Genomic DNA, 15,260 nt, shown 5'->3' with positions numbered 1-15,260 from the left:
TGTACAAAACACACAACATTAAATTTTTCAATACAAATTGAGAGTAAGATACATCACAGACGCTTGTCGAATTGATGGTTCACAGGTGTATATCATCGATATTGGATCTGAACTCGAGTTGTTACCAGATAAAAGAATCTTTGGATACAACAGAGCCAAATATGAATTATACTACATCATACAAGTCGAAAGCAATGTCAAAATCTGGATAGGAGGAGCGATAGTTCTATAATTTAATTTTAAATTGTAAAAATAATGTCGAGCACATATACATAGGTATATATTATCGACCAATATCCTGTATGTACTTTATTATCGGTACATATGTACTTTATCATCGGTACATATGTACGTTATATACAAAAGGTACATATTACTTTATATTTACTTTAGGTACATATTACTTTATATTTATTATAGGTACACATTGCTTTATATTTACAATAGGTACATATTACTTAATATTTACCATACATGCATTTAACTTTATATTTACCATAGGTACATGTTATTCTACATTTACAATAGGTACAAATTACTTTATATATACAATAGGTACATATTACGTTATATACAAAAGTAATATTTGCACATGTAGTATTAACATAGATATACTCACTTATCTTGTTTATACAACATAGTATGATAACAAAGATGAGGCCCAATCCCACCACTGATGGCCCGATGATAACCCTGCAGAGACATTGCCTTACATCAGTATGTGTTACTATTGACAAAATACGTTGATATGTGCTTACATGACAAACACTACTTTCATAACAAGATCAAGTATTACTAATTAAGAAAGAAATGTATTGCATTTTTGCCAGTGAAATATAGAAATTTATCAAACTGATCAAACTTATATTTTCACTGCAGCGATGAGCAGTGAATATTAATTTTTTTCAGTGAAAATATTATAAGATTTTTGTTTTGACCAATCAGAACGAACCTTTTATTCACCACATTAATTGGAACTTGCCAATTTTTTCCAATCGAAGCAATGATAGATAAATGGGTTATTTTGCTGTATTTCTGAAATATTCAGACTCATTTTTTGGCAAAATACCTACTTGACCATAGCTTTTCATGCACACATACTCTTAAATTGCGTTGATCAGTCCTTTCAAAAAGTTGACGTTGAGTAACGTCACATAGAGACGAAATCATGAATTATGTTACTGATTCCCGCACTTTTTAATACCATTAATTTTTCGATGTTTTTATTTGTTTCAATTTTTTTTTTGTTTTTTTTATCATAAAAATGCAATAAAAAGAAAATTGAATTGTTTCCCGTTGAATATAAATTTTATTTTACCCGTATTACAGAATATTTCGAAATTTTTCACTCGTGCTTTGCACACGTGGAATTATCGATATTCGTCATACTCGTGAAATTTAGGCTATACTCAACGGGAAACCATTCAATATCCTCTATATACTTACTATAACAACGAGAAGAAATGATCAAGTGCTATTCTCCTACCAATACGAGAACAACGAAGCATTACTTTACTGTAATTATAAGATGAACCACCTTCTAGACGGTCGATGATTAGTTTTATATTTTATATAAGTTTTAGTGAATTGTTGCTGTAATTCAAAGATGAAGCGTCACGCCAACGTGCTGAATGAGTTCCGAAGTTCATGTGTATTGCCAACATTTCGTAATTGTTGTCGAATTCTTACAAGACAAAATATCTAATACTTAAGGGTATATTGCAGAATAAGTCTGGTGTGATACTTACCAATATGAGATGCAGGATTCATTAGAACATAGGTGATTCTTTGGACAACAATATGTAGTACAACATATCTCCGTCAGGGGGCAATAATCAGGATCGCCGTTAATGGTGCACGGCTCCTGTTCTATTACTGTAATATACAACAACGGAAGTAGAAATAAACCCATCTCCATCACGATTGCCGTCAACGGTGCGTTTTTCCTCTTCAAGCCCCAAATTAACCCTTTAATAATTATCATATACTCTAAAGGATGTCTTCATTGGGGAATTTGGACACGTTCACGATTTAACCAGAAGTTTGAAATAATAAAATGATATACTTTGTGGAAATTCTGAAACGATCTCTTGTATATCCTGTATTTGTTTTTCATATGGATTTTCCTTCATTCTATTTCCTTTTCGGAATAAGCTAGAAAAAAATAAAACGCCTTGAAATTAACAACCTTTGCAGTATAGTATACTCAGAATTCTGATTCAAAGGGGACACTCGTCATGAAAATAAGGTCATACCAAAGTTATGTTATGATGACAATATGGGAACCTATGTGATTACAACGACATCTACAGACACTACTAAGAAACACGTGTCGAACTATATACAGAACAAGGAAGTCAGAATATTCCCTTGTGAAATTATGATGGCGACAGTCAAATTTCAACTTAGTCGTTATGTCTACGGGGTACAGTAACACAGGAAATATAATCAAGTTTAAAACCACTCAAAATATTATAACATATGTATAATTACTGAAATATTACCTATAGGAAGATCTAATATTTTCTTATGGTTGAAAGACTAAATTTATAAGTTTTCTTTACAGATATAATGTTAAGCAAACTTTATATTTAAATAATTTGACGAATATTTGAAGGATATTGCAGCTGTATAGTACAGTTGTATATCAATTATTCGAAAACTTTAAGCTTTTATTCACAAGTGTGTCTCTACAATCTTTTTAAAAAAATTGTGTTCCAAAGAATAATCTCTCAAGCCGTGTCATACTGGGTTGTACAAATGACACACAAGGTATTAGCACGTTTCATTACAAACAGTAGAGCTAATAAAGAGTAAAATTCCATCGTACAACTGTTAGGACCTTCTACGCTGACTTGTCAGTAATACTAGTGGCCCGAAGTGATGATACCTAGGAGACGACGGGTGAAATCAAAAGAGGTCGAAAGAAAGTTTGGGGACTGGAATAGGAAATATTCAATGGGTAAGCACAAAAACGTCAAATATCTTAAGCAATGCTTATAGGGACTAACCAACCAATTACTTCATTAAAATTCTCGAATTCAATTTATTTATTATGAATTATAAAAAAGGTTAAGGGTCGCATATAACACTTAGAAATAGTACGGTCCTTCAGCCATTTTGAAATTGGGTGAATTCCGATGTAAAAATCTAAAATGTTCACCTATTAGTTATTATCACTTGAATATTGGAACAAAAACTCAATATGTGACATACTAGATTTATGTCAACATTACCTATAAATAATTAACTATCAGGCTACATATCTATTTTGGAACTTAATAATATGCTGGCCAATCAGTGACTATCTAATGTTTTATCTCTGACCCAACCTCGTATACACATTGCCAAGTTCAAAAGTATCTTCAATAGGTTGGCTGTTCTATGTATTCTAGTTACCATACAAGCATGAATGGTGTTATTTCTTGTTCAGACGGACAGGTGTTAATTCAATCTTTTATCTGTTCATAACAATACTGGAGCCACCGATTAGAATCATTATACATTTGTATATATAGACAACACCTATATACATTGTGTCATTAACTGTGTTCTGTACTGACTAACATTTTGTCGACAAGATAACGTCAAAATCTGACAAAAAAGGATTGTTCAAAAGATATACAGGTGAATAGCTCCTGTAAATACGGATTTAGTAATAGAAATAGTATATACATATATCCAGAATAATAAAACTGTTTGATAGCACCTCTAAATATGAATTATAATTATGGGAAAGGTCTATAAAGAAAGATTTCTCGTCCTTATACCTCTTTTCAACTCAAAATAGGAAAATCAAAATAGATACAAAGACATATGAAGGCACAGAAGGCGTGACATACTAACACTAGTCAGACTTCATTCATTGGCTCTATTATAGGCTGAGCGCGTAGCTGAGGACATGAGCAGTTGATTTTAATCAGAGCGTACTAACACGGATATATATGTGATATATTTAGCTGGTATAGAAATCGTGCTGTATGCAGGGCTTCATCTGTATTTCTGTAATTTTGACGACATTGAACTGTTACATATGAAAATAAATAAATAAAAGTGCAAATTTTACTGCATTTATTATACAATTTGTGACATTAAACTATGCCTGGTGATTCCATTGCCAAGACATTACCTGGATTTGACGTACTTCTTTATTAACATTTGTCATCAACATATGAAACAAGTTAGCACGTAAGTCCAAACACTAGTGATATTCTCCTGGTACCTTGAAAATATAGCTGTTTAAATAAATCCTTTGTTCAAATTTCCCTTCATACTTTTCTCGATTTAGATTGGGGATTTTGTCTGGGTAGGTGTTTTACTGGACAATGATGAATAACCTATCCAGAGTATCATTTTGCTAAGGATATGATTAACAAAACATCGGGGAAAATTACATACAGACTGTATACACCGTAGAGACGAAAAGTAGTTTAGGACGGTTATCAAGCATATCATTCAGATAGGAAGGAAAGAAACGTTTTCTTATAATTTTAGTCAGTCAAAGATAAAATTGATATAATAATTTTTACTTGTAGGTATGTACTTATATTTAATATCATATATATCGTGATTGTCTGTGTAAATATTACGAAGAAGAAAATGGTAATGAAGATGTTACTTACATAAAGCTAGTCCCGCATCTCGTCTTCAGCAACAGGATCAAACACACTAGAACCAGAAGGCTGTAAGAGAGATGCCCAGATCCCATGTGTCACATCGGTATGGCGTATGTCACACTTCTGACATATATACGGAGGTAGATATACCTGGTAAGTTATTCTCAGATATATCAGATAGACACAAAATCATTCCTGATTAGCTTCATAAATCAAAAACATAAAAATATATATCGAATACATAAGCAAATATACTAATATTATCTATTTTTTGCTCGAAGTTGCAAATTACGTATCACAGAAAAAACCATTTCGTTTTCATATTAAGCATTATATGATGATATTTTCGCTTCAAAGTTTGACTTTATTTAAAGCTAAGCTGATACATGTATATTCAAACACACCTGAGTATTGTACTATACATAAAAACACCCGATAAATGACGTACCTGGCTTTTTGTAATCAGCTAAAACAAAGATGTTCAATCAGGTATGTAGATTGGATCTGATTAGTTCATTGTTTTATTAAACGCCTCTTTGTTGATGTGCAGATTATATATAGATCCCCGTACGTATTTAGATTTATCATTGGACTAGAAATAATAGTTTCATACAGGAGACTATGTTTCCACGATTGACGCACCAGTTATACGATTTTTGATATTATGACGGGTGTAATATATATATAAGGGGCAAATCCTGATCTAAACATTTGAACTTTGTTTGATAGTTCGATCGCTTAATTCATGGTTTCAGGTTTTTTTCTTTAAAGATATGTATATATATATATTTATCACAGTACAACTACGACATAAAATTCAAATCTTAACCTTTGGATCATCACCACAGTGCATATGATGCATTGGACTAAATATTTGATATATAACATGGTAACTCAACTGACGAATTATGATCAATTAACATGTATATTTTTAAATGCCTTTTTGTTAAGGATAAATATAATTAATTATGTGTTCTATATACATGTATATACCCTTTTTATCAGGTATTTGGCTCTCGATATGAATTAAAAACGAGATTTCAGTGAAAACGGAACGTTTTTAGGACTTTCTATAGTGAGATGATTTTACATTCGAAACATGTCTCCGAAATGGAGGTGTAGGGGAATGGAAAAGTTGACGAAAACCTATACGGTAAGCTGTAAGATGTAAATACATAATATCTGTTACTAAGTAGAAGAATTTAGGTATATCATGGTCTGATTTAAAATAAAGTGTACACAGATGTTTAAATCAATGTCAAACATACAAACCCAGAGATTAAATAAAAATAAATACATTGTATTAAGAAACTTGATTATGAAACTTATGATTAAGGTACTTTTCATGTCCGTTGTAGGACAAGCCAAATCATTCTGCATACTTCTTAAAAGTGTTTAATACAAATATTAGGGATACATTCATATTGGCTACATCCAAAGTTCGGCATGAAGCTTCGTGTTATATTCAAACAATATATGTTTTAGAAGATGTTGTTATGATCCAATAAACCACATTGCTATCACTGTTAAACTTGTTACAATCCAGGCGTTTTGCGAATTATAAGCCCATAACTGTATTTGCTAAATCTTCTATTTACTTTTTTATTATACAAATTTTATTGAAATGGGAGTCTATGTTTCGTTTTCAATTTAAAAAGGTAAGTCTCAGTTCTTGGAAGAAAAAAAAAGCAATGGTGTTACGAAAAGATTTGTAATGTCACAACACTGTTCACATGACATTGTGTTTTAGAATGGAGAATTTCATAACATCCTTATGCGTTGCAAAAGGAGTTTCGAGTGCAAATGTAAGCATATGGATACAAACTTTCAATTTGTCTTTTGTACAGTCCTTTAGTATATATATAGATGGTATGTTTTCTATATCGGCAGAATACGTACTTGAGCATTAAACCATTGGTGTTTTGTTCATTATCAAAAAGTGTGAAAACTTTCGTTTTGTGTAATCAGAACTTTCTTTTCCAGGAAGTGCAAAAGACAATATAAATATATAGACGCTGAAAGATTGAATTCCTTTCGGAAGCTATATATCAAGTTTGTCGACAAGATTAGCGACAGACTATTGCCACACCAAAGGGAAGACGTTGTCCCTTTGACGGTCTTCATTTTGATTGTAGACGAGAATGAATTCGTCGGAGCTTATCAAAACAGGTAACAATGACCTTTCAATTTCTTTTTCATTTTTATATCAGTATATTATTACACAAATATATAAATATAGCATTTTGATGAGGTCTGTACATGGCATATATACTCCGTCAGTTCTGAAATCGCTGGAAAAACAAAACGCCTACTTTTAATTGCCCAGTAGTACCATCCTTGCTTTCCCATCTATGGTATCTAATGTTCAAGTTGTTCCGATTCGCGTTTGTCCACAATATCACGTTTTCTGTTATGAAATAGTAAAGCCGACGCACAAGACGTAAACACAAGGTCTCGAAGGACGCAAGCTGATTGAGACTATCGGTAAGTTTTGAGGTCCGAGCATGATCTCCGTAAGAAACTTTATATTTCCTTGTGTAATTTGAAATTTGAAATATTCTGTACCCGTTGACATACATGGTTGCTCCGTTATCATGAAAAACACTATTCTCCTTATACTTTTAAATGGGTATTCAAACAAATATCCCTTTTTGTCATTACCCCCACCCGTTTCATCGTTTTAGCTCGAGTTGGAATGTCCTTACGCGTCTTTCGGAGGCAGCAATGTCTGTTCACATTATTGACATAACGATCATATCAGAAAGTATTTTATTTAATTGTGCAATATGAAGTTTTCGACGACATCTGCGATATAAATCCATGTAAAATCTGGGTTAGTTCACCATCTAAAATGAGAGCTAGGTTTATGCCAACATAACTTCTAGGCACATCAACAGGCATCGAATATGTCTGACTTCATATCGCACAATGAAACAAAACATTTCCAAACGATATCATGATGTTGACCATATTTTTTTTCCAGGTTCTCCATCAACCTGCATTTCTCGAAATATTGTGTTAGATTTGTTCGTGAAGGTGAGTTGCACAAATTTCCTAATTCCATTATTGAATGCTTGATAATTTGAAATAGAATACAATTTCTGAAATAGAAACGATCAAATCATGTGAAGCAAAACACAAACAATGATATAAAAAAGAAATAACTTTATTCTTACATCAAAATAGTAGAATGAACACTGTATTCGACCAAGTAGCTACTCAACTACAGCAATACATTTATCTGTAAAGCAGTTTAAAATGGACATGTTTAACACGATGAAGTAGGCATACCTTTTAACTATACGAAAATACTTTACTCATTTATTTTCAGCGATTTTTTCAAAGATGAAAATTGTATTACTATATTTCAAAATATGGTTTCTGGTCTATAATATTTCATATAAATTGACTGATTTTGAACAGTATTAAAATGCTTGACAAAAGATATATATTTATTATGGATATCCGAAACAAATGCAGTCATGTTTTATCAAATATTTATATACATTTTATATATTTTTGTGTTGAAGTTAATACTGAGGCATTACTTTCAGTTTGAATTGAAATATATGTCGAACATTTTAGTTCTAGATACAGGTTTGAACTGAAATGATGTCGTTTATTTCAAAAGCAGAAAGCGGTTCTAGTTATAGGTTTGAATTCATAATGTTTATTTCAAAAGCAGAAAGCAGTTGTAGATACAGGTTTGAGATGAATTGTTTATTTCGAAAGCAGTTCTAGATACTGGGTCGAAAACAACACACATGTAATGTATATATAATATATATCATATGTATATAATATATATGTAATTCAGCAAATCATGAACACATCAAATACATCTTAAACAAGACACAATATAAACACAAGTCACGGTTGTATGACCTCTGACTTGTCAACCGAAAACAATTAACAAACATATCTACACCTGTCTGCCTGAGTCTAGCCAGGTAAGTCAAAACAATGTGTCTATTCCTCTGTATATCACCAGTAAGCTTTGACCAACCACAGACAAGAACATATTTTATGCTTAATAACATTACCGGTATATACTGTAATGTTAGTAATTGGAAGGAGTAATGAAAATACCCTGCCCGTGTTGGGGCTCGAACTTGCAAGTTCTTGCTCTCTGTAAGCAGACATCTATTAACAACTATTGTAGGGAATTCCCCTCTAGTCTCAGCTACTAGTATTAAGGTGACCTATACTCTTCACTTTTACATAAAATTATTCTATGAGTATTACAAAGAAAATTCAGCTTTATACTGCTCTCAATAATATAATTCTTTTCTTCTTAATCACTAAATACATATTTTGTTTACTTCTTCTGAATTCCTAAATATATATTTTATTTTTAATTAATAAACACACGATTCATTGACTGCAAGAAACAATCACTATTATGCCATAAAATAAAACGTAGTAAATTTGGTGATTAAAAAATAATCATATGTTATCAGAATTTAAAGCTTTATCCATCGAAACTGATATAGATGTGCTAGGGTTTGGTAATTAACCAGTAGATAATCATCTGGCATAGCCTGAGAAAACAACATAACAACAAATCACAACTAAAAATTATCGGATGTAAATTCTCTATGATATAGAGTCAAATCAAATCATTTGCATTTAAAATGCCCAACAGGTGAATCAGATACAGCTAAAACGTCTTGCTGATCAGGTTATAAGTTTTAAGACATATGAGGTTCAAAAGACAAGACGTAAGTTGCACCAAGGTACATGAATTTAAAGCCATGTTGAATATATGATCATAAGAACGTCATATAAAGTGATTAAATAAAAAAAAAAGACTCAAAAGTAAAATATATTTATACCATTTCTTATATTCAAATCTTACAGATTGGTTTAAAGATGAATTGTACCGGATTTAAAATGCTTGTAATCTGTCGTCAAATACAAGGTCAGTTGAATTGTTTGTGTTAATTGTAACAATTAATATCCAATGTGACATCAGTATGTTTTTGGTGAGACACAGATAAAAAAGCAAGAAAAAGAAATTATTCGAACACCAAAAGGGCATCCTTCAATCTCCAGGGATCAAGTTCACTTTCACACCTCTAGAACATGATTGTCATGTCAGAAAATCGAAAGGCATACAACTAGCTATTTGATTGGTGTCAGCTAGAGAAAACTGACCAATCATTAAGCGGATGTATTACTTTTGAAGATCAAAGAGAAGTGACAACCAAGTTCAAAGCCAGACAACTTCACAGTATGGCAACCTTGAGGTTCATTTGATGTGCAAAACGTACACGGGACCAAAATAATCTTTTTTAACCACAAGGCGGTGGAGACAAGAAAGCTTTAAATTTTGCCATGACATACCAGGTGAGTAGCTGAGAGAAAGTTAATGTAACCCTTGGATGTATAAAGAGATGCCTTGGTCACATTGTATATGTATACATGCAGTAATGTATTATATAATTAAATATCTTTACAGCCTTTTCTTCAAGCTTTTATCACTGAATACCTTGTTTATATTGTTATAACACATATTGACTCTTCTTCAACAAGCTAGGTTTGTTTGAATGATTTACACATAAACAGATGAAGCAGATTGTTTTTAACATGATAATTATTAATAAAATGACACACAATTACAAATGACTAGGTCAATGATGAACGTTGGACTCTTTGTATAGACACAGGGACAGAATCTACTGTTAAAACTTGTTTTTCTGCTATAACATACAAATTAGACAGCAATAGTTTGATTATCAATGAATACCATAGTACATTCATTTTGTCAGACTGAAAATTTAGCACAAAACTGATTTTAAACAGAGAAGTGTGGCGATGAATTTGCGCACCTACAGTACTTGCCTGTGAAAACAATACATGAATGCTGAAACTGCAATTGATGCAGTCAAAATGTAGCGGAATGCTTTCAATGCAAAAATCTTATGAAATATATACGCTTACAGAACAGAGGTACATACCTTTAGTTCAAACATATTTCTCAGCTTTTACATATATGAATAAAAACAGTATATTTTATCATCATTGAATCGGTTTATACATTTATTACTGTAGGGTGCTATCGTAATCAAATCACTTTTATTTAGAAATTCGAGCATCTGACCCTGGAATAATTACAGAATTTAGAATATGGACCTTATCTGAATCATCTGCAATTTTTTAGTTCCATGTCAAAATATTACTTTAAAAAATAATGAAGAATTTTTTACTGGTAGCATACTTCTATTGTAAACGAATAAGCTTTGTAAATACAAGATGCTGCCCAATTTAAGTTTTTATACATTTAAAAACATAAATAGAATTATATATCTGCCTCTAGAAAGTCATATTAAAGATAAAAAAAATCATTTTGGAATAATAAACTCTTATTGCGAGCATTTTAGCGTATTCCTCCGGGAACACAGCATGCCTTTGGTGAACAAGTATTCATATCACCACAAAGCAACAAATGAGATAAATGTAACATTTCAAAAACATGTATAGACCCCAAGCAGTTCAACATTTTTTAACTTCAGTTCTTCAATAAGACAGCATTATTGGATTTTTGATAATTTTCCTTAGGCAAAGGAATATTGATGAAGCTAGAGCCAGGTCTTAACCTTGACCTTCACATATAAAATGTTTTAAGTTGTGAGTAAAAAACTTCATTAAAACTCATACAAAACATGTGAAGAAACCAGAGAATCAAAACTTCACAGCTCACAGTGTGAGTACATGTATATAGTATATGATAATATATCATTTTTTTCAGAATTATCTAATAAAACTTATAATCCCACTCTTCAAGTAAAACTGGCAGACAATGATTTCAAACTTGTTGAGATTGAATTTTAAAATTCTATGAAACATCACATTTTGTGTATTTAAATGATTCATCAATCCAATAAATTGAGTGATTCATCAACCTTAGAATAAGCACAAAAAGCAAACAAAACTATATAAAATACCCCTTATTTTTAAATGATTTTCATATTAAATTATGATATTTTACTTTATTTTGTCTTGGGTACCTGCCTAACTTTTATGTCACATTCAAAGATTAATTTTTTAATGCTTGTTAAATGCACAAAATAAAAATAAATGCTGCATGTGAAATGCTTTATGGTTCAACAATAAAGTCTAAGTGGTTTCTATATATAGCATTTTAATTAAGGAGAATTTTCTTTGGAAATGTATGTTAAGACACATTTTACAATTTATGGTACATATTGGTTAAGAAATTGTATTCATATGTTGGCTCTGGAGAACTTATGCAGTTGACTGTCAAATACCAGACCAATCAACATGACATCTGCATTGAAATAGTTTTTTTTAGAATCAAATAATGTAATGTCATTCCATTTTTATTCATCTTCAACTACATTTCAATGGCAATGATTTAAAAAAAAATCTAATTAGCAAATATGATTCGCTGATCAAATTTATACTTATCTAATTTTCTTACCTTAACACTATGAATCTACCATTCTACATTAGTGCAAGTATATAGTCATTGGTCTAAAAGATTGTCTCGTCTTATACAACATGAGTTCTTATGTAATCGGAAACCCATCAAATCTAAAGGGCACAGTACCTCCAATATGTGTCCCAACAGAACCATTTTTATGAGAACATTTTTCAAGGCAGAAGAATCTCCCACTTAAATTGTATTTTCTTCATTTGTTTGAAATAGAATTTGACTGGAACTTTTTAATGTTCTTTTGAAAAAAAAAAAAATAAATCACCTGCCTTTGACAGACCTGTAATCTCAAAAGTGGTATTGAAACATATCACTATACTTATTTCTCATTAATACCACAAAATGAACCAATTTAAATACATGTATTACGGAATTGTGATGAATTTAATACTGTGATTTCATACGTCTTCATATCAAATCAATAAAACAAATATAAAAACAAAAATATGGAAATTATTCCAGTGGAAATATCACAAGCTCAAAAACCAGCAAAGTGTGAACTCAGCACAAAAATAAAGTCAATATTATTTGCTGATTTGAATCAATCCCTGTATGAACCTCGCTACGAGTCAGTATTGGTTAAAAGCAGTTCATATATAATGAAACTACGCATTTGGTTCTCGGAGATGGTCGTCCATATCACCCACAACTCCACTCTCGCAGCTTTCGATCCAGGAGTTACTTCGATAAATGTCTTTATTTGGGTTGTTCACGTTGTGCTCCTTCCAACAGTCATTTGCATTTGACACAAGAAACATGAACACTCTTGGAAGTCTGCTTGTCTTTTTCAAATATAACAACACCACTCGTATAAAAATATGGCAGATTAGCATCAAACATGCATAAGCAAACAGTATGTAACATGTGTTGAATAGAAGCTGGCGAAGAATGCTGACCAAGGGGAATAACTCCGCATGGAGGTACTCCATAAACTTCTCATCATTGAAGTCTGAAAATAAAAACAACAATATTTTGACAATCTAGTGAGTATTAGGGCATGAAATAGTTCATTAAGCTCAAATATATGGCACCACACATTATCAATATTGATTTAAATCATAAACACATTTTAATTGATAGAATGAGCTGTGTTCCTCAACTTCAGTTTAATTTTTGCATATTTCTTTATTTCAACTAATTTCTTCAACACTTCAGCTTAAAAAGTGAAACATTAATTTGAGCGAAAGGATGAAGTTTAAATGTTAAAAGCAGATTTATTTTTTTCTTGATTTACAACCATGGTGTAAATTTTGCCAGTGTATTAATTTGTAAATGAGATGTGATTGTCATAAATAAAGCATATAACTCGGGCAATATGCTATTACATCATGCAAAATAAGCTCAGGTGTACCTACCTTTGAAATACTGTACACCGACAGGGAGGAAATTGCAGCCCAGAAGGGTGTCGGCCAGGTGGACGTCGGGAAAGGGCGTGGCACATAGTGTATAATTAGTTGTACACAGCTGGCTCAACACTGACTGGAGGGCGGTTTTCTGTACAGAGAAATACTTTTGAATGAATTGGTGTGTGCAACTTTTTATATTCATATCGCAAAGTAAAATTAATTTTTCTATATCCTTTTTCCTCAGTGGCAATACTGTTAAATAACAAAGTTGATTATCTTTCATGATAGGAAACTTTGATGTAATCCTAGTGCTCTCCACCATCAATACCTATACATGTATAAGGTATATGGCATAATTAGTGTCACCTTGGAAAACTCTCTAAATGGAGATTTTGGTAAATTATCAAAATCTAAGCATTTTTATTATATTAAATTAGACTTATTGACTTGAATCAATTCACATTTTTTGCAATTTGCTAGACTTTCATACATTAAAATTCTGATGAAGCGTTTTTCAAAAAATTCTGAGATTTCCATATTAATTCTTACCTGTTAATGACAGTAATTCTAATGAAAATTTCCCAACTCGTTAATGACTGAGATTTCAACAGAAAATTCTTACCTGTTGACTAGCTATGTCTTTCAGTAGTTGATTTCCAAATTTAACCTCCAAGTCCACCATGGATTGAAAGTCTTGAATAAAATCATTTGTGTACAGATGTAAGTCTGATAATAAGTTATTAGTGACCTCAATCTGTCTATGAAACTGAGGCAAGGTCGACCTAGTATCCATGAGAAAGGTCGCAGTCTCCAAGGTCACAAGGTCATTTGAGGCTTTTATAAGTATGCAGATTATCAACACAAAAGATCCCACTAGTACAAATCTCCAGAGAATTGGTGATATCAGGTGTTTATATAAAAGCTTTAAAAGTCTTATTAAAGTAAACACAAAAAAACATTCCTCCTCACTGGCTGCTGTGCCTGTCTGCTTTTGACGCTTTTTGTGATTCCAAATTTCGAGTAAAATATCCTCTTTCGATTTCGGTGATGCTCTACAAAATTTCAGATACAGATCATTTTTTCCATTCCAGATGTCTTCTTTGTTTTCTATGTAGTAATGGTACGGATTGTCAAGTGGATCGTACGGATGATTCGACTCATGACCAGTTAACATAAAATGAATTTTTTTCGCAACAGAATCAGTAGGAATTTTTTCTTCGGCTCCAAGCTTTGCCTTCTGAAACATCTGACGCAGCCACGTAAACCTGTATAACAACAGGAAAATATCCATGATGATGAAGACGCAGATAAAAACAGGAAGTAGAATACCCTTCATACTGGACATAAGATTCGCTTTAGAAGCTGCTTGTTCGTCGACAGCTTTATGTGTGTTCAAGCTGCCGTTGACAGAACCTGTTCCTTTTCCTCCACGGTAGAATGTTTGTTGGCGAAGAACCATGTGTTTTTGGTAAACTTGGGATTTGATAGTCGTCCAATCAGAGGGGGACTTTGCAATCACCCCGACATCTTTGTCCAGTGGAATGTCTATTTCTACATTTGGAAGGGATCGCTGCAGCCTATTTTGACAAAAAAGATTTCCAGGATTAAATGAATAGTCCATCAAATATGAATATTCACAAGTATAGTTAATCAAATATTTTTTTTTCAATCATAAAATTATAAAACTCTAAATAAAAATAGATTTTTCTATAATTTTTGGCTTAAAACTGAAAAATATAAAATCAATGGAAAATCTCAACCAGGATATAATACTATCATAAAGTGAAATGTTTTAGGGTAATTATTTTTAGGTACCATGGGCACATATGTATGATGATT

At 31.9% G+C, this 15,260-nt stretch overlaps 1 protein-coding gene across 1 annotated transcript in view; it reads right to left on the bottom strand.

Annotated features, from left to right (window-relative positions):
- Positions 1–7,766: 7,766 nt before the first annotated feature.
- The window catches only part of LOC117341832, a 55,476-nt gene continuing 47,982 nt past the window's right edge, over positions 7,767–15,260 (bottom strand). The window contains 3 exon segments of the mRNA XM_033903694.1: positions 7,767–13,024; positions 13,431–13,569; positions 14,044–14,998. Coding sequence (XP_033759585.1) covers positions 12,681–13,024; positions 13,431–13,569; positions 14,044–14,998 — 1,438 coding nt within the window. The 3' untranslated portion in view covers positions 7,767–12,680.

The sequence above is a fragment of the Pecten maximus genome, chromosome 14, assembly GCF_902652985.1.
Source record: "Pecten maximus chromosome 14, xPecMax1.1, whole genome shotgun sequence".
Classification (NCBI taxonomy): Eukaryota; Metazoa; Mollusca; class Bivalvia; order Pectinida; family Pectinidae; genus Pecten; species Pecten maximus.
Note: the sequence above shows the minus strand (reverse complement) of the source record. Positions and strands in the feature narration are given on the sequence as shown.